The following is a 22081-nucleotide window of genomic DNA, read 5'->3' as shown; positions in this document are numbered from 1 at the left end:
TTTAATTTTAGGAAAAAAATATATTATTTCTAAGATTTTTTATTGTTTATAAGGAATTCGTCTAATTTTTTGCGAACTTCATATAATGAGTAAAGTTCATCTAATTTTTCAGCAAATTTTATCATACTCGTCTAATTAAATATATATTATAAATAAAAAATAATACATTTTGTAAATAAAAATGTCATCTACTTTCATCGAATATCTATAATAATCTTTTTTTTTTATTTTTTATGCGTGTTATTGACCATTGACATATATTATAAAAAATTTTAAACTATGCTCTTAACAATGTTTTATTTTTTTAATTATGTTCACCCTATTCTTTTTTTTTTCTCATTTTCTACATGTGTTATTGACCATTAGCATATACTATAAAATTTTTTAAATCGTACTCTTAACTAATTTTTTTTATTATGAACATACTTATTTTAAGGATAAACATAATAAAAATGAAAAAAATGGTTAAAAATACGGTTTAAAAAATTTTATAGTATATTCCAATGATCAATTACACACATAAAAAGTAAAAAAAATATTATAGGCATTCAATGAAAGTAAATGACATTTTTATTTACAAAAGGTATCATCTTTTTATTTATAACCTGTATTTAATTGAATGAGTATGATAAAGTTCATCGAAGAGTTAGATGAACTTCACTCATTATATGAAGTTCTTCTAAACAAAAAAAATTAGATTCTGAAAATTAAAGTTAGAGTAATTTTTTTGAAATTAAAGATTTTTTATTTTAGTTTAGAAAAAAAATCCTAATTATATGGCGTGAGGATTAATATTATTCATACATTACAGTGAGATCCCGATGATGCACAAAGAGATAAATTAATTATATTATACAGTATATTTTAATAAGTGTTATATTATTTAGAGATTGATTAGATAATAAATAATATATAAATTAATGTTAAATTTAAATTATTTATATTAAAACTATTTTACAGAATATTTATTTAATAATTTATATATAATTCTATATAATTATTCAACTATATAAAAGTAATATAAATTAAAATATAATTTATTAGTTTAAAAATTTGAATTTATTTATTTTTTAAAAAAGATATAGACCTTTTATATTAGAGTTGTAATAAAACTACATCTTCATTTGTCGCTTCTATTTAATATAAATTAAAATATAGTTTTATTAGTTTAAAAATTTGAATTTATTTAATTTTGAAAAAAGACATAAGCCTTTTATATTAGAATTATACTAATCACAAAAAAAATATTAGAATTGTACAAAATTATATTTTTATTGTTGTTTCTATTTGTTTTAGTTGGCATATTTTGTCTTTTTATATGATGTTATTTGCCTTACAAATAGTTAAAAAAATTAAAAAATATTAATAAAAATAAAAAACACCAAAAATATAATATATTAATTTTATAATCATGATATATTTAAATATACCTAATAAAAAAATACGTCAAATTTAAACTTATTTTGCTAAATTATTATAATTGTTGATGTGATATTATTAGAAGAGAAATATATCACTTAAATTTATTGTATAAGAAGTTGGTGTTAATTTTTATATAATAAAAATAGAAAATAGATGAGTGACTCGTTGACTAAAATAAAAATGAAACATTATATATAGGGCAACGTCACGAAAGTGGGACCAAAGAGTGTTTGGCAATTAAAAGAAGGCAGTGTTGCTATGCTAATGCCTAATGCAATGAACACTCAACACATCAGAGAGATTTGTAGTGATCTTATTCTTCCCAACTTATTAATAAATGAGACTAATAATTTTGTTTTCGGAGGAGGTGGCCCCTTATCCCTCAAAAATAATAATGAGGTTTGTCTCACCCAGATTCTCAAATCTCAACTACCATCGGCATTGTTTAATGCTGCATTTGTCAGAGCATAGGGCCGGGGAAAAGAACAATAACATGATCTCAGCGTTAACCTTGTGGTTCAAGCAACTATCCATAGGCAACAGAAAAAATATAAAATACAAGATTATGACATACAAATCCATTCATCTAAATCTAAATTGTTGTTACTAGCAGTAGATTTCCTCACTTCCAATAGCTTTATGTCTCAACTACAGAATTCTTTCAACTTTCAAGCTTCAACTAACTTCAAACTCGATTCAAGTTGTTGAAAGAAAAGTAGGAAAAAATTGGGGAAGAAATTTAAAAAATATGGACATTGCTATGTATGTTAGATATACTTCTCGCACCCTTAATTTCATTACTTTTCAATGTCTCTACTCTATAATATGAATACTTTCTTACTATGCTGGCTTTAGAAATTTGAATAGCAGAGCGGTACGGTGTTTCTACCAATAGTCCCTACAAGAGCATGAACCTCCATAAAAATGATGGAAACGATTTCTATCTCTTACAACTATTTTCCTTTGGTACACCTTGGAAATAAATTTAATACTCAAATGGCAATCCTCACAAACTCGCAGGTTCTTGAAAATCCGGATGGGACTCCCAGGAGGAGTGGTGAGTAGTCCATAAGCAATTGCTAACTTCTCACTATGAGTAGCTAATGCATTCTGTTTCTCTTGTTCATCAACATCTTGTACGGTTGAAGTTGTTAATGGCTCATATCCAGCACATTGAATTCTATCAAGTACTTCTTCCAACATTTCATATATCTCCAAGGATTTCGGATGAGATTTGTCTCCAGAAACAAATTCATAAACTGTATTATCAACTTCAACTGAGCTACTTCCTGGGACTCTCTGAATAGTTGAACATTTCATACTCCTCCTCAGCATCACAACCCTGTCCCATTTCTTTGCTTGGGAATATATGTTTGACAGGAGAAGATAATTTCCATCTATATGAGGCTCCAATTCAAGAAGATTTAACGTGGCTTCTTGCGCCAGGTCAACATTTTTATGAATTTTACAAGCTCCAAGAAAGGCCCTCCACACTATGGCATCTGGTGCAAATGGCATAGTCCTGATAAGTTCCCTAGCCTCTTCAAGGAGCCCTGCCCGGCCTAAAATATCGACCATGCATCCATAGTGCTCAATCTTTGGAGAAAATCCGTAAAGACAACTCATTGATTTGAAGCATACCCATCCCTTGTCAACCAATCCACTATGGCTGCATGCACTTAATAAACCTATAAAAGTAACATCATTTGGTTTGATTCCTTCAGTTATCATCTTGGAAAAACATGCTAGAGCCTGCTCCCCAAATCCATGATTTGCAAGTCCCATTATCATGACACTCCATGTAAAAACATCCTTATGGTCCAAGAGCTCAAACATCCTCAGTGCATTATCTATGTCCCCACACTTGGCATACATGTCCAAAAGACTAGTTCCCAGCTTCATGTCAATTCCAATTCCATTCCTTTCAATGTACTCATGAACCATCTTCCCCATTCCAAGGGCACCCAAGCTCGCACACGCAGATAAGACACTGAGCATGGTGACCCTATCAGGCACCACATTAGCTACTTGCATTTCATGAAATAGTTTCAATGCCTCATTAGATTGCTGTATATGTTCAACATCAGTATGAGACAACTTGTGTGCCGTCCCAACATCGCCTAGCGAGGCATAGCCATGGATCATTGTGTTCCAAGAAACCAAGTCCCTCTGAGGCATTCTGTTGAACAGTTGGTGTGCCATCTTAATTTCCCCAATTCTAACATACTCAACCAACAGCACATTATAGGAAACCAAGTCTGGTTCTTCCATGGAATCCAAAACCTTGCAAGCATAATCCAAATGACCACATTTTGCATACATTTCAATTAGCGCAGTTTGGACAAACAAATCAGGAGCAAAGCCAAGCTTGAGCACATGGGTATGTATCTTTGTGCCATTTTCCCAATCCAACAACCTCCCACATGCCTGAAAAACCAAGGAGAGGCTGAAGCTATCAACGGAAACATGATCATCATGATGAAGGAGCATTTGGAAGTAAAGGGTAACAGAATGTTGAGGGTTTTGAGCATAGAGGTAAGTGCGGATCATGGTGTTCCAGATGAAGGTGTCGCGAAGGGGAAATGAATCGAACAAAGCGCGAGCGTAGTGCAAATCAATGGGAGTAGGAAGCGAAACAAGTGTGCCTAAGAGCTTCGCTTGGAGGAACCGATTATGAGAGGAACATGTTTTGATGTAAAAGGCGTGAACTTGAAGCAACTGCTTCTGGGTTTTGGTGTCCTTAAGAAGGGACGCAATTCTCTGCTCTATGCCCTTTCGCATTCTAATTGCATTCACATTCACATTCACATTCAAACAGCAACCATATGACCAAATCACTTTAGTTAGGGCATTCTAATTTCATTTTTATTAATTGGGTGGGAACTGGGAACAACACCCGAAACCGATAGCCATTTTCATATTGAGGATCTAATGGGGTTCGCAGTTTCTGTGACTGTATACTTTGATTGGACAAGTATACATCTCTTGTGGATTATGAATCTACTGTTAATTTAAAAGGGTAGGCATGTTAAAATTACAAAGTAAAAAAATTATTAAAAATTCAAAATTTTAATGTATTTATTTTATATTTATTAAATAAAAATATTTAGAGTAAACATCATTTCTGGTTTCTAACCATTTGTCCGATAGACTTTTCAATTCCTAAAAAATTTAAACACCCAAATCGGTCCCTATCTACTTTGATATATGTACGTTTCCAATCACTGTCTACTTTGAGTAAATACCATTTTCGGTCCCTAACTAGGGACTGAAACGTACATATATCAAAGTAGATAGGACCGATTTGGATATTTAAATTTTTTAGGGAGTGGGACTCAAAATTTTTTATTAGTAGTAAATTGATCATGTATCTTATATGTGTCCTAAACTCAATTTTAAAACTGAGAAACACTTCAAAATATTTTTAAATTTTTAATGTATTTTAAATATAAGAGAATTTAAATGTTGTAATTATTTTTTATTTTAAAATTTTTGTTTAGTTGAGATTTTTATATTAGTTGTATTTTAAAATATTTTCTTTAATAATGATAGTTAAATTACCTCTATTAATACAATATGTAGTTAATTTTATCATTATTAGTTTTAATTTTTAAGTATTAATTAAGAGAAAGTTTAGAGATCAACACTTTTATTGAAATTTAGTTAGCATTTAACTATAAAAAAAAAAATAATTAATTCTACACCATTAAATATCATCTCATACTATTAAAAATATTAATAATAATTAATTAATGGTTAAACATCACAAATTTTATTAACCCCTAGTATTTCTATTAATTAATGTGTTTTTCGGGAGACTTTTAATTAATGTATATAAATGTATTTTGAGGTGAGAACCGTGAGATAGAGAAAAGTGTGGCAACAGGAAGGGTAGTGGTACCCTATTCCGTTTTATTTTATAATAATAATTCGTATAGAATTTGATTCTCTCCTATCTGTGCATAGTAAAAAATTAAATTATAATTTTCTCTCAAGGGTACACGCTGTGCTTCAATCTCCCTTAATAATTATTAAAATTTAATAAATAAAATAAAATTTTAAAATTTATATAACTATTATCACATACATAATATAAATTAAAAATAAAAATTTAAATATAATATAATATTAATTATGTTATATATATTATACATTAAAATTATATATTTATATATAAATCGAGACGAGTAGAAGTGGATTACCTAAACCCAACTTTATTCAGCGGAGTAAGAACCGAGTGGATTCTGGTGAATAGTGTTGCCATCTTTAGATAGAGAAAGGAAGAAATTTAAATTTCTATCTCTTTTGGAAAATTAAGATTCTACAAACTTTAACTGTTAAATCAAAATTTTACTTCAAACCTCATAATCGATTCATTTATTTAAAATTTTCAGAATTAAATAGCTATTTTAGTTACATAATCAACACATCCGTCGGTATGAGCTTTAATTTAAATTTATATTTTTTTAGTGACTATTTAAATTAATATTTATATACATATATAATACATGGGAAATAAGTTCCATAATGGTATTGGCACGCAGAAATAAAAGGGAATTTGAACGCATTCAAACTAGTTCTCAGGAGTAAGAATGTTAGAGATTTGTTCTTAGCCATCTTATAAGCACATCTACCAACCAATAGGAGCATATTTTTATGTGATCTTTACATGTGCATGGAAAACGAGTTCCCTAAATGGTAGTTTTAGTCTTCAAACATTATCGGTTTAAACCAAAAAGACAAAGTGCAAAGAAATGACACCACTTTTTCTGCGATGATTTGTCGATTCAAAAAGAAAGCCACACAACATGCATGTATCTTACAATAATAGTATAGTAAACTGATCACAGGAGTCAGAGCAGTAAACTGTTGCAAACACATTATTTGACTGTGCATGTAAGTAAGTACACATGGTTGAGTTCAGAGTTCAGTAGGTACATTTCAATCTAACTGTTTAGTAATGTCATGACTCATTTGGAATTTTGTTGATACGAAATATCATCATTCATATTTTAGTTTGAAGTAACTTATTTTCTGAAGCTGCTATGCATGTATGTCCATTCAAAGTTCAAACTCATCTCCACCCTCCAACTGCCTTTAATTTTTTCTTTATTGGACATACACCACAGCATGCAGCACAAGTCACAGCACTAACTACTTTTGTAGACAAATCCATCTGTAAAAAATAATGTAGCGCACTAACCTGTAGTAGTGCTAGTGCTTCATCAACTTTTATGCTTGTATTTTGTTATTTTTTGGTTTAGATTGGCATGTCCTTACGGCAAATTAAAATCTGCTTTTATTATTATCTAATTCAATGGCCAAAGGATGAAACTAAATATAATAGGATATATCTAATGCACGCCTTCCACATCTTTTGAGTCCAATATTATCAATCAATACTAATGAATTATCTCAATCAGTCAAACTGTGTTTCAAACTTCAAAAAGATAGAGAAAAGTAATGGACAAGAAGGGGTGGGGGGGCTTCTGCTTCATAAAAGAAGCATCCAACTAAAGCATTATTGGTTAAGTGCTGCTTGCATATCTGCATGCCATGCAAATCCAAACACTTAGAGACAAAGAAGTTGCATAGAGAGAGAGAGAGAGAAGAATGTTGGTATGTTTGTCTTTGTCACACATAATTGTTTGATCTCAAAGCATGATGATGGTGCCAAAGATTATTCCTCCTTCTAACCCTTGTCCTTATGCACTTACACTGCCCCCAATTCATCAACTTCCCCTTCTCCCAACAAAAGGAAAAAGCTATAAGAGGCATATTGATTAGGAAGAATAAAAATAAAAATAAAAAATCTAAAAGGGAAAGGAAAGTGAAGTATTCCCAACAAACAAAATAAGCCATCCAAAAAGAGTCTCACACACACCAAGCCCAAAGCTGAAGGAAAGTACTTTAGTACATGTTGGTAGAGCAGCACAGCACTGGACTTATTATTCCTCCAAACACAACCTTCCATGCACTAATTGCAACATTCTCTTTGGACTATTCTGGCAGCAATTTTCTGCTTTACCAATGTTTTTGCCTCTTTGTATCCCAAAAACAGGAGAGATAATATGTTTGTGGCATTTCCCCACAGCCATTAGGCACTATATGAAAATCGTTAGCTACCTAGATTGACAAATCAACATCTGCTTTTTGGACTTTGCACCTTATTTGCCGATTCTCCTTCCTTTACAATTTTATTGAGGGACTCAAATTTATTAAACCATGCTTCCATCACACTATATATAGACACGTAACTCACTTCATGCCTCCTTAGACTTCTGATATGATAATCATGCACTCCTCAATAGCTCTGCTGCAACAAAGGTTTAGAGAACTGCAGAGGGTGAAAGAAATGAGAGAGGAAAGAGAGCTGCTGAAAATGATGCTCAACTCTGATCATCAACCTTCTAAGCAATACTTCACTTCCAATTCAATTAATCATCCCTCTACCATCACGACTTGTTATTATGAACCAAGTACGAGGCTGTTTTTCCAGCCTGAACTTATTGCCATCCCTTCCTGCAGGTCACCATCATCGCCTTCTCCGTCGCCGCCGCTGCCGCCACCCCGTGTTTCTCTTTCTCTATGGCCAACATCATCGCAGGACGACAAGAAGAAGAAGACAAATGCAGGAGTACCCTTGATGATGACAGATTGTGCAAGTAAACACTGCCTCCATGCTTGTTCATGTGAAGATTGGGATTCTAACTCTGCTGATTCTGATGGTGTTGATACTACTCTCCGTCTTTAGTGTACACTGTACTATACTTGCATTGTATAACTATTAATGTAGTTTTTATTATATATATAACAACGAATCTGTGATGATGACTATATAACATTGCTACCAATCTACCATGATGAAACCACTCAATGGTTTTAGGGTTAAACTTTAAAATATGAAGTGAAGGTGGCCTACTCTAATTTATAGACATCTTGATGACTCTTGCAGAATATCTATGAAACTGCCCTGTTTCATTTTCTCGGGTTTCGTCTTTGTTGTATTAGGCTATTAGCATGAGCTCGTTAATTTGAACTAGGGATGGAATAATAATGTATGTGTATATGTTCTTCAATCAGTGTAAGCAATTAGGCCTAAATGCGATGTTATTGTTGGAAAGTACCAAAGTGGCAATCTTTGATCATGGGCATGGCCCGTATGGGAAATATCAAATATGTATCAAGAAAATGACATATGAGTAGATGAATATATATTATAAATATAATATATACATGAAGGAATAGATCCCTTTGGACGAGTAAATGATTGCCATGCAACAACGGTTTACCAAAATAATAGAACAAGTAATGAAGATGAATTCAAAGCTCAATGAATCTAAATTGTCTTTTTCTGTATGTTTTTGTGTGATAGAATACACAAAAACTCCAAACAGTACCTCATTTCTTTCTTACAACATTATTACTTCTTGCATACTGAGATGAGGTACTGTTTTTAGTGAGGGTCCAGTCAATTGATCCAATCTACACTCATTACGCCTAGATTTAAGAACTAGGGGGAAAAAGAAAAGAAAAGAAAAAAGGTGAAAAAGTAAAATTCAAAACCAAAAAGAGCAATGGCTCTCAAAAATAGGTACTAAATGGCTAAGGAAAGAAATCTGAAATGGTTTGTTATGCTTTTGAAATTTTCACTTTATATATTGTGCCCCCAATAGGATAAGCCTTTAGAGCTTAATCTTGTATGATAAGGACTATTTGTTCTTTATTTCTTATACACAATTAAAAGTTGAATCACTTCTTTATTTGAAGCTCCTGTAGGGATTCTGACTTCTGCTTTGATCTATAGTCTTACATATATATAGCTTGCTTGGGAAGTTGGTAATCTAGATTTCTCATTACAAAAGAAGAATATATATATGTGTACAATACAATGGACCAACTGCTAGAGAGGTCATCTTAATTTACAAATTCTGGCATATGCAATTATGCACTCTTGTGAGACAAGTAACTGATAGATAACTAAGGAAGTTGTTATTAGACAAATATTTGGGATTTCCATATCTAACAGTTGGGTATAAGAAAAGGAAAGAACTTATATCATGGTGATACAGAAAAAAAGTTATTGTAACACCAAAGCAACGCAAGTAGGACCATATCATGGTGTCTCAACCTTTGGGAAAAGAAAGTGTCTATTATGTCCTTGTAGCTTTATCCTATTCAAAGAGAAATTTTATATATAGAGCTTCACTTATAAGAATATTTCTCGCTATGTTATTGTATGAATCATAGTTCCAGGTTATTATTATATCACCCCCAAGAAATATGATTTGTCCAATTCTCAAACTTTTGATAGCTCTGCTCCTTTTGAACCTATGTTTTCAAGCATCTGGTAACGGAATCAGCATTATTATCTCTGTTTGTTTTACACTTATAATTTATCAAAGACTCATGTAAATGTACTTAGTAATTTTTCATCTAATTCTGAGTTTATTGGAAAATACTTAGGACAATATATGGAGTGGTGCATAGCTGATGAGCAGACCCCAGATGAAGATCTTGAGAGGGCCATGGAGTGGGCTTGTGGAAATGGAGCAGATTGCAGCAAGATACAATTGAACTATCCCTGTTATCTACCAAACACTCTGAAGGACCATGCCTCTTATTCCTTCAATAGTTACTATCAGAGGTTCAAGAACAAAGGAGGCTCTTGCTATTTCAATTCTGCTGCAATCACTACTGACCTTGACCCAAGTAATTATCAACATTTCTAAAGAATAATATCCATGAGTTTGATGTGGTATACCAAATGGGGCACAAGCACAACACAAATCCCTTGAATTTAATAACTTATAACAAGACATACAGTATCAATTGATATTGTTTAGTCTAATTTGTGATATTGCAATTGAAAAATATATCTGATGTTTTGGTTCAATGACAGGTCATGGCTCGTGCAAATTTGAGTTTATCCCATGAGTGGAACTTGAAACAACATATTCTCTTATTTTGAGGTTAAGCTTTGGAAGGAGTAACCAAGTCAGTGCTGCTTTTGTCTCTGTCTGCGCCTCTCAAATTCATGTTGCTCCCTCTGTTGCACAACAACAAATACTTTCAAACCGTATGTGAAGGAAGAAGATCAATGCTATTTGTAATTATATATATCAGTGAAAAATTATAAGTTTTTTTATTCAAATAAATAAATAAATAAAATTCAATAATTCCAGACATACGTGAATTTCGAGAAAGTTTGGTATATCTACACATGCAACATGCACTATTTCGTATGAGGATGCTGCGTTACACAATTAACCATCATTTTGCTTAAAAATCATGCGAAATAAAATCTTCGAAACGGTGCTCATTTCGCATAAGTTAATAAGGTTAGTGTGAGCATTTATTTATTTATTTATTTTTGAAAAAATGAAACATGGCAAAATGTGGCAAGGATTTGCAAAGTAGAGTCCACTTGTGTTGCATGGAACAAGTCTGATACGGAATACCCATAGGCCATAGTTAGATGGAATACAATATGTTTTAACTTTTAATACAGAACCGAATAATAAGTGGTGTTCTGATAAGCAGATTAATTGTGAATGGAGGTTGATTTAGTTAGCTTATATTATAGTTGATTTCTTAAATTTTTTCATTGTAAATTGGTATGTGCGAATTAATATGCAATATATAATATATAACCTAATTGGTGAAATCATGTAACTATGGTCATTGTCACATAAAGTTATGATTTCCAACAAAGTACTCTTCTCAAGTAAAGCACATCAACTTGATCACAGATATTATGGGTGTTCACGGGTCAGGTGAGGTCGGATTTAAGTAGACTCAGACCCAATTTTAAAAAGGTAACATGCTTATTATGATCCGACCCGAAAAGAAATTAGGTTAAATCGAATCGACCCGATAAAATATTAGTATATATAAATTTGTAAATTTTATATATTAAAATAATAAAATTTTACTTTTAAAAAATAAATTTAACAAATGTTATATTATATTTATATCAAAATAAATTATTTTAAAACAAAAATATTACCGTATAATATAAAAAAATATTAATTAAATTTTAAAAGTATAATATAACATTATTAATTAATTAAAAAAAATATTTTTTATTGCAAAAAGCAATTTCGGGCCGGGTCGGGCCACCCAAAACAAAATCCGAACCCGACCCAAAATAACACCGGGTAAAAAATAATGAAAATCCAAATCCGATAAAATACATCTCGGATCCAGGTAAGATTTTGGACCGGGACGGATTTTGAATACCCCTAAAACACACAGAGTTCTAGGATTAGAAAATTTCTCTTCGAGAAACATGGGAGAAAGAGGAAAAATTGTTGTATTAATGAAGTTGAAGAATGGTTCCGCTAGAAAAGCGACTAGGGGAATAGCCAACTAGTTAAAAAATAGGAGGACTTTTATAAAAAAAGAAAAAATAACTCTCCACTATTTTAATTTTTTGATTCTCAAAACTAAAAATACAAAGAATCGGCTTGAGTTGGCTTAGGTTGTAGTTGACTCTCTAGAAGTATCATTTGACTAAAGGGGAACAATTTTTTAAGAATGATGTATGTTTAAAACATTATACTTTTGACTAAAGGGACACAATTCTTTAAAAATTGTGTATGTTTGAAATATTGTACCTATTGACAATAGAAGAGTCACATATGTATGTGACAAATTTAATTGCTGTGTAATGTATATAAATATAACTTTGTCTACTATTTAAAATATACTAATTAAGGGTGTATTTTAACTATTGAGAGATTTTCTTGTTCAAGAGAGGTGAAAATATCTTATTATTGCTAATTAAAAATTCATAGGTTTCATTGTATTCTGGGAGAATATTGTCATCAACCTATAACAACTAAGTATGGGAACAAATATTTCTCCAAAGAAAACGATCTAATTGTGCTTTGGAAACAAAACAAAATTAAAGTTTTGTTGTAACGTTTCGAAATTTTTTTGAAACATTTTACATTTGATTCCTTTTATTACTATCCAACCCTCCAATTTTATCAAAATTTCGTGGTGGCTACGCATGGAGGATCGTCGCCGTCTGAGGGGAGCCCGAGGAGAGAGAAGAGAACGCACGGAAGAGAGAGGCGTGATGAACAGAGGAGGGAAGTTTTGTCGCTGTCATTGTTAGAGCCCTAGCCTCCGTCATCGAACTACTGTGCCGCTGAGGAGACTGAAGAGAGAGAGAGAGATAAGAACTTCGCGAAAGGGAAAGGAGAACGCGATAGAGCTCGTCGCTGGGAAGAGGGTACCGGTGGTGCATGCTGTCGCTGCTGCTGCCGTTGTTGGGGAAGGAGGTCACCGTCGAGCTGCGCTCCACCGTCAGAGCCGTTCTTTGTTGGCGCCACTGCTAACAGTTGCCTCTGCTTCCTATTTAAGCATCATACTGGAGCTTCTGTCGCCGTCACTGTTGCGGTTTCTGGAAAAATGCAGCCGAAGTGCCTCTATTCTGGTCTAAGTCATTTCCTTTAACTTGCCTCGTGCTCTGCTACTATTCCATTTATGCTACCTTGTTTCTGTGCTGTTCTATTTCAGCCGTCATAGCTGTGATCATCACAATGATGTTGTTACGGGATTAGTCGAGGTTTTTGCCACTGCCTTGGTCTAAGTTCTGTGTTCTTTCGATCCATTCTATTCCAACCATCCTCACCCTTTAATTTCGCATTCCGAGTTTGGTTTTTTCGGTCTTTCAGAATCAAGTTATGAACATGCTTTACATTTATAATTATTTGGCTTTGCATCTATAATTATTTTGATACATGGAACTTTAAACTTATAATTATACTTACAAAGATTGTTATAAAAGGGTTTTAAATTAGATTGAATAATCAATTTATTATAACTAAATATTTATCCTCGTTAAGCTCATTTTAATATGCACATGAGACTATATGTAATTGATAGATAAAAAGATCTTTTTGCATGAGATACCCAAACATAAAATTACTTTTACTTTTTCATAAGATCTTTTAAAAAAAGATAACTCGAAAAAAGATATTTTTTTAGAAGCTCACCCAAACAAGCTCTATATGCATGTTTGATGAAGCTTTAAATTATTTTAAAACATTTGATTTTACTCGAATATGTATTTTTTCAAGCATTGAAGTATTTGTTAGTATTTACTTATTTTAAAATTGTGAAATATATTTGAAATGCCTTAAGATTGAGAAAATATGATTGAAAAAGATTTGGATGAGAAAGTATTATTTGATTTGATTTGATACCTTATATGTTTGAAAGACCGAAGAATTTGTTATATTTAAAAATTATATGTTTTGAATTGGTTTGAGAGGCTCGTATTAGAAAACCATAGTTAACAGTTGTTATGACGTTAACCTAGATGCATTTGACTCAGATCTCAACTAGCAGGGGCGTTGCTAGCCCAACGTATAGACCACACGTTGGATCTGTTATTCCGTACAGATATACGAGAGGAAATGGCTACCCATAGAGGTGGAGTCGCCCAAATGTGGACTTTTGATTTGATTTCTGTATGAGAACTCCCTTATTGATTCACTTATTCATATAAATTATTATTTTCTAACTAAAATTATTTTTATAATAATGTTTATATGGTCTCATGTGAATTATAGATGTACTATCTAGTCACTGACTTGCAAAATTCATTCCCTTTTTTTTAAAAATATTTTTCAAGAATAAATATTTAATTATGTGAGCCTTTCTATTCAAAAGTAATGATTTGCAATGAATATCTATTTTTTGTTGAATTGATATGTCTTAGGTAGGATCCATTCATATTTATTTATTTTATCTCTTATTAAAAATATGTAATTATTCATTTTAAAAACTTAAATTTATTTAAATATTTGTAACATTTTTATTTATCTTATATTTGAATCTATTAGACTTGTTAGCTGACTATTTTTCTGAGCCCCAACCTGTGATTGCCATGCTAATTTAACTTCCTGTGTTAGTGATTCCTCACTTCTTTCTATCTTTTGAGACGAGGTTTGTTACACATACCATATACTGCTTCTGATGACTTCTTTTAAGATATTCTTTACCTATTAAAAAGGGTCTTAAAGAATGATTAGAGAAGTACAGTTCATATGTAGCGATTTACTTCAAGCTTCTGTTAAAGATTTAAAATTTTGAATGATCAAATATATTACTATGCTTACTGCTTACATGCACATTGTTGCAGCAAAATATTATCCCAATATTTGCCACAACTAGTTCAAAGAGAATCCTGCTTTGATTTATTACGAGCCTGATTTCTCACCTCCATACCGTGGTATGAGCTTTGTTCCATGCAACAAAAACAGCATTGGTGTATGTTGTGTAGTTACGTAGCTTCCCTGATTTGTGTATATATGGAATTATTAAATTTTATTTATTTAAAAAAATCAAATTTATATGTAGCTTACTAGCCTCGTCATCTAAAATTTTATAGATTTTCACGACTGAGTGAAAGGAAAAAGCCTACTGTTATCTGTGCACCAACATTTTGTGTGTGTCCTGATTAATTTTACAACTGACTTCAGTTTGGGCTCCTTTATTTTGTAGGGTAGGGCTAAAAGGGAGGCCTAGTAGTAGCCTAGTGGGGCTTACTTTCACTAACAAAATATTCTCTAAAATTTCATGAACTCATCTATCTATCTATTCTTGTAGATACATAAGTATGCACCACATTACTTTTGAAATATTTCTTTCCTTCTACTAATGTCATGTCAACAATATTGCTTACTTGGCACAACTTTAGAATTAACCACTCAATTCTTGTCAAATCAACTACTATTTTCAAATCAGCAAAAAAAAAAAAAATAAATAAAATAAATAAAATGTACAAATAAAAAACTAAAAAATAGAATCCAATAAATTTGTAACCTCCAAATACATTGAATTCATATTCCTATATTTATTATATCTTACCGTTATAAACAATACAATAAATTTATAACCGCAACAATGAATTTATAAATTAAAAGTTTAAAAAATGAAAATTATATTTTATTATTATAATTATGTTTATTATAATCATTTTAATTTTTGCCAATGAGTTATACCTCAAATAGCATAGTCTCCCATATTGGTCGCGAGTTCGAGTCTCTGAATCTTTGGTAAAAAAAAAAATAATCATTTTAATTTTTAGAAGTAACACTAGGTACAAAGAACTATTATTGTAGTTTTTACTTATTATTAAAAACAAATTCTATTTTATTTTACCATTATAAATTTTGAAAAGAATATTTGAAAACTAAAAAAAAAAAACAAATTTATTAAAAGAGTATCAAAATAAAACAAAAAAATATATGATATTAGACATACATTTTCATATTAGATACATTTGTAGTATAAAGGTATCATAAGCTTGTGAAGCAACTGCAAGTGTGAGTAAAATCAGAGAGAAGAAGAGCAAGAAAAAACTGTGATTGTTGTATATTTGATTAATGAATCTGATACACAGGAGTTGGTTTATATACAGGGAAGTGCAGGGGAATGTGGTTAGCTGGCTAACAGAATTTACAACTCAACATAACAGAAAGCAACAGAAGGAGAAAGGGAAACGTGTTGCATAACAAACTTCACCAACTTGCTGATTGAAGTTCTAACTGAAGCTCCTGAACTTTCACGTGTCTTCATCACCATTCCTTGTGTCATGCCCCCTCAAACTCAGAGGTGCAGAATTTGGCAAATTCTGCACGTTGAGTTTGTTCCTGAGATCAAGGAAGGCTGAGGAGGGAAGGGCTTTTGTGAGGGTATCTGCGATTTGGACTGTGCTGGGAACATGGCTCACCTGCACTGTTTTGCTTGTAACATGATCCCTGACAAAATGCAGATCGATTTCGAAGTGCTTTGCCTTTGAGTGCAAGATGGGATTCGCTGCTAGAAGGACATCACTCTGGTTGTCGCAATAGGCCATAGGGGCTTCATGAACAGGCCATTTCAACTCTCCTAGTAGACTTTTGATCCAAACCAGCTCTGCTACTAGATCAGCCAAAGCTCTGTACTCTGCCTCTGTACTTGATCTGGCTACTACTCCTTGTTTCTTTGATTGCCAGGAGACCAGGTTTCTTCCCATATACACACAGAAGCCTCTAATTGATTTTCTGTCACTGGGGTCACCAGCCCAGTCTGAGTCACAGTAGGCTGTTAGCTTCATGGAGGGATCTTTGTGAAGTTTGAGACCAAAAGTTGCAGATCCACTTACATAACGCAGTATCCTTTTCACCAATTTTCAGTGTGATTCCAGTGGAGTTTGCATGAACTGGGCTAGCTTGTTTACACTGAATGCAAGGTCAGGCCTTGTTATTGTCAAGTACTGTAGGCTTCCTACCACTGATCGATATAGGTGAGGATTTTCAAATTCTGGTCCTCCAGTGGCTTGAATTTTCAAGGATGATGGGAGTGGTGTTGAACATGACTTGCAGCCACTCATGCCTGCTTTTGCAAGGAGATCTTTTACATACTTGCTTTGAGTCATTAGTAGTCCTCCATCACTAGTCCTGATCACCTGAATTCCCAGGAAATAATGGAGCTTTCCCATGTCCTTGAGAGCAAAGGCTGAGTTTAGCCTTTGAGTAACAGCTGTGATTGCCTCATTCGAACTCCCGATTACAATGATGTCATCAACATAGATTAGCACATAGGTAATTGAGGAGTTTGTTTGTTGGACGAACACTGAGACATCAGATTTGGTTGGAGAGAAGCCAAATTTCTGAAGGGCTGAGGAGAGTTTGTGGTACATAGAGTACTTTAGTGAGCTTGCACACCAAGTTGCTATCGCTTGAGACATAACCTGGTGGCTGTCTCATATAAACGTCCTCTGTGAGTTCACCATGTAAGAATGCATTGTTAACATCCACTTGCCTTATTGACCAGCCTCTTGCCAAAGCAATGGAGAGTATTATTCGAATGGATGTCGGCTTGACTACCGGACTATATGTCTCAGTGAAGTCACAGCCTGGTCTCTGGGCGAATCCCTGAGCCACAAGTCTTGCTTTGTATTTCTGTAAGCTCCCATCTGCGTTATATTTGACTCTATAGACCCACTTGCTGCCTATGGCTTTCCTACCAATTGGTAGTGATACCAGTTCCCAGGTGTTGTTCCTTTGCAAAGCCTCAAACTCTGCATCCATTGCTTCTTTCCACTTTGGATCATTCAGTGCCTGTTGTACACTCTTGGGCTCCAAACTTGCATGAAAGACCTTTGGTTTTAGTGAACCAGTTTTACTTCTTGTTATGATAGGGTGAGAGTTTGTGACTGTATCACAGGGTTCAAGAGAGGTTGAGGTTGAATCCCAGGAAAGCACAGTTTCAAAGTCTGATATAGGGACAGGGACAGGTGTGTCAGATGGAGCTGTGTGAAGGCTAGAGGTGGTGGTAGGTTGGCAAGGATTTTGACTAGAAATTGGAAAGGGAACATTGAAGTTGGAGGGAATAGTAGGAGAGGTGTTTTGTTGGTGCTAACTAGCAGGGCTACTTCGGGGTGGAGATGTGTTGTTGGAAGGTGTTGTAGGAGGTTTGGGTATGACTTGTAGTGGTGGTAGGCTAGGATAGAGTGATTGTTCTTGAGGCTGCTGTATTGCTTTGCTAAATTCTGAATGAGGGTCCTTGAAAGGGAAGTTGGTTTCATCAAATACTACATTTCTGGTAATGACTGTCTTGCCGGAGTTTGTGAGACACTTGTAGCCTTTGTGTCTAGTACTGTATCCAAGGAACACACAAGTTGAGGACTTGAACTGGAGCTTGTTCTTGTTATAGGGCCTGAGATGTGGAAAGCACTTACAGCCAAACACTTTTAGGCTATCATATTGTGGTTTCTTGTTGAGCAATCTCTCAGTGGGTGACACACCATTCAACACTGGTGTAGGCAAGATATTTATGATTTGTGCGGCTGTTGTGAAGGCATCCCCCCAAAACTTGATGGGCACTGATGATGCAGCAAGCAATGTGAGTCCCATTTCCACGACATGTCTATGCTTTCTCTCAGCCGTGCCGTTTTGTTGATGAACATGTGGACAGGAAAATCGATGAATGATGCCTTGTTCTTGTAGTAACTTCGAGAGACTGGTGTATTCTGCTGCATTGTCACTTTGAAATATTTTCAATTTAGCATTTAGTTGCAATTCAGCCATGTGTTGGAAATGTAAAAATATAGATTTTAACTGAGCTCTACTTCTAATAAGATAAATCCAGGTAAATCTAGAGTAAGCATCAATAAAATTGACAAAGTAGTTATTGCCATTTGAATCAGGAAATGGAGCAGGACCCCAAATGTCAGAGTACACTAGTTCTAATGGCTTATTGTAAACAGATTCAGAATTAGGAAAAGGTAAGACATGGGACTTTCCAATGCAACAGGAGCTACAATGAGACTTATTAGGTGAAAAAGAAAGATTACAAAACTTTAGGACTTTGGAAACAATAGCAGCTGAGGCATGTCCAAGTCTGGCATGCCAGAGCATGTACTGGTTTGTGTCTGTATTGAGTGAGCTGGTGAGTGCAGAGGGTGAGTGTTCAGGACGAAAATTGAGAAGCCAGTACATGCCTCTTGCAACATCCCCTTGCAGGATTACTTCTTTAGTATCCTGAGATTTGACATAACAACCATAAGAGTGAAATTCAAAGAATACATCATTATCACAACAAAATTGATAAACACTGAGTAGATTCTTTGTAATATCTGGTACTAGTAACAATTTTTGCATTATTAGTTTCTTTGAGCTCAAGTTAGTTTTGAAATATGCTTTTCCAACACATTGAATGGCCAAACCTGTACCGTTCCCAACTACAACTTGATCTGGCCCCTCATAGCTTTGTTTCTCTGCCACATTCTCTGGATCAGCAGTTAGATGGTGAGTAGCCCCAGAGTCTGGATACCAAACTGCATCTTGAATTGTTGCAGGGTTTGCTAGAACACTGCTCATGTTTGCTAGAACACTACTCATGTTTGCTTCTGGTTGCTCATTCTTCTGTTGCCTGTTGTCATACCTTTCTCTGCGCTGAGGCTGAGAGTAGTTGATTTGCGCATCATCATCTTCATACCTATACCAGCAAGTTCTTGCAGTGTGGCCAAGCTTGTTACACAATTGACATTGGGGCCTGGCTTGCTCATGAATCCTTTCTTGACCTTGTGGTGATCTTTCATAGCCTTGGTATCTATCTGAGTAATTTTGATTTCTGGACCTGTCTGAGTGTGACTGCCGTCCTCCCCTGAAGCTTTGGGATCTGCCTCTACCTCTAAAATTGCTTCTTGATCCACCTCTTTGAATGAAATTTGCCTGATAGCTTTCTTCAGGATACTGACTTGAGTAACTTGATTGAGCCATGTTCACTTATACCAGGTGATCTAATTCAGGCTTTCTAAACCTCTCTAGCATGCTTTCATGTGCCAAAAGAACTGCTTCTAGCTCTCCAACTGTGATTCCTTGAGATCTTGTAAGAATTGAGGTGAGGACTGGTGCATACTCTTCAGTGAGACCGTGAAGAATTGCATTTATATGCTCACTTTCACTTACTTTTTCTCCTACCGAGATTAGTGCATCAATTGTGCTCTTGATTGTTAGCACATAGTCACTCACTGATGCACCAATTTTTGTGCTGCTTAGCTTGTTTCTCAACTGAATTACTTTTGCTTTGACCTGCGATGCAAAGTGACTCTCCAGCGTATTCCAGATCTGATAGGTGAAGACACAGCCAACCATTCGAGTTGTGTATGATTTTGTCATTGAAGCCAGCAACCACGATTTCAGCAATGAATCTTGCTTCTTCCATCTTTGAAATTCTGGATTGGCTTCTCCAGTTTCGAGAAACTTCAGTGGAAGGTTTGCTCCTGTGATATGATCGAGTAAATCATTTACTTCTATTGTGGCTTCTACCTGATCTTTTCATTGGAGAAAGTTATTATTATCAAGCTTCATGTATATCGGATTTGCTGTGAAACTAGGTACACTCGCCGTTGGAGCTGAGTGTGAATCAGTGAAGGGATTCTATGGCACAGCCATAGTTTGTGAAGGAGCCAAGCTCTGATACCATGAAAGGTATCATAAGCTTGTGAAGCAACTGCAAGTGTGAGTAAAATCAGAGAGAAGAAGAGCAAGGGAAAACTGTGATTGTTGTATATTTGATTAATGAATCTGATACACAGGGGTCGGTTTATATACAGGAAAGTGCAGGAGAATGTGGTTAGCTGGCTAACAGAATTTACAGCTTAGCATAACAAAAAGCAACAGAAGGAGAAAGGGAAACGTGCTGCATAACAAACTTCACCAACTTGCTGATTGAAGTTCTAACTGAAGCTCCTGAACTTTCACGTGTCTTCATCACCATTCCTTGTGTCAGTATATAAGATGCATCATGTATGCATGTTTACCTCAAAATACTAATTAATTATTTTCTTCTTTTTACTAAAAATGTTTTAACTTTTAGCCTTTGTTGCGTATATTTGTACATATAAGATGCATCATGCATGGATACAAATCTAAATATATAATTATTACAATAATTATGTTGACCGCAACTCTATAAGTTTAGGCCATTGACTACGTTAATTGCATTGCCAACTTTAGAATAATTATTATTTGGCACAATTTTAGAATCAACCACTCAATTCTTGCCAAATCAACTATTATTTTTAAATCAGTAAAAAAATAAAATATACAAATAAAAAACTAAAAAATAGAATCCAATAAATTTGTAACCTCCAAATACATTGAATTCATATTCCTATATTTATTATATCTTACCGTTATAAACAATACAATAAATTTATAACCGTAACAATTAATTTATTAATTTTTATAAATAACTCACCAAAAGTAATAAACATCCATGTTATAAATGTCATAATAATATTATTAATCATAATAAATTTTACATTATAAGTATTTAAATTCTATACCATTTAAACTACATATATAAGTCTCTTATCACTATTCCTTCACATAACATCAAATTTAGCACAAAAAATTTATTTTCGAACTGCATATCTCAAACTTACTCAATAGAGCATCATTCTTTCAGAGCAGAACGATTAGATCTAATGGCCATGCAATGAGAATCTGATGATCAGGTATGACAAAAAAAAAAATCACAACATGCATCATACATTCATACTTCCTCAAATATCATATACCCAATGATAACATAAATTGAATATTGGAATAGGAAAAGATCTTCACAATTTTAGCAACTATAAACGAAATTGATGACAAATTAGGATGAAAATATGTTAAATGTAAAAAGTGTCACAAGAAAGCATATATAAAAAAAGAAACAATTATATTTGTGGCACATGTAATCAAACACCACAGTATCCAACAATAAGGTAACTCTATATACTTTTCATAATCTCATCTATCAAATTATTAGTTGTTAGCCCAATACTTATTTTAGATTCAGAATTCAATTAAAGCTTTTAGATCAAAGTGTTACAACAACTTTTATACTATTTGATGGCGACGCAAAAAACTTATTGGACACAACTGCTTTAAATCTAATGACATTTCAGAAAATAATGACATTGAAGCACCACACCATCAAGAGATTAAGGAGAAAGAAAACCATACAAATTCAAGACACATCTTCGGAAGAAGAACATACATACAAAGATGGAACCAAATAACATAATAGAAAGTGTATCAAATTCAACAATTCATAGAGAACATATCTTCACAAGAACCTACGACAAAAAGAAGAAAGC

At 33.6% G+C, this 22081-nt stretch overlaps 1 protein-coding gene and 1 non-coding gene across 2 annotated transcripts; one reads left to right on the top strand and one right to left on the bottom strand.

Annotated features, from left to right (window-relative positions):
* Nucleotides 1–1896: 1896 nt before the first annotated feature.
* On the bottom strand, nt 1897–4471 carry LOC112722826 (pentatricopeptide repeat-containing protein At5g66520-like). The gene has a single exon (XM_025774000.3). It carries the CDS (start codon nt 4201–4203, stop codon nt 2308–2310), a length of 1896 nt encoding a protein of 631 aa, XP_025629785.1. The 5' UTR covers nt 4204–4471; the 3' UTR covers nt 1897–2307.
* A 5117-nt stretch (nt 4472–9588) lies between these two features.
* LOC112722828 (uncharacterized) lies at nt 9589–10610 on the top strand. Its single transcript, XR_011867111.1, has 3 exons — nt 9589–9772; nt 9889–10134; nt 10325–10610. It is a non-coding gene; the product is annotated as an uncharacterized protein (transcript).
* Nucleotides 10611–22081: the final 11471 nt, after the last annotated feature.

Source organism: Arachis hypogaea, chromosome 11 (assembly GCF_003086295.3).
Source record: "Arachis hypogaea cultivar Tifrunner chromosome 11, arahy.Tifrunner.gnm2.J5K5, whole genome shotgun sequence".
NCBI classification, from domain to species: Eukaryota; Viridiplantae; Streptophyta; class Magnoliopsida; order Fabales; family Fabaceae; genus Arachis; species Arachis hypogaea.
This window is presented reverse-complemented; position numbering and strand designations above follow the sequence as displayed.

What these genes read in the sequence shown, in the direction of transcription:
- LOC112722826 (XM_025774000.3), bottom strand. Translation starts at nt 4,203, where the DNA reads ATGCGAAAGGGCATAGAGCAGAGAATTGCGTCCCTTCTTAAGGACACC.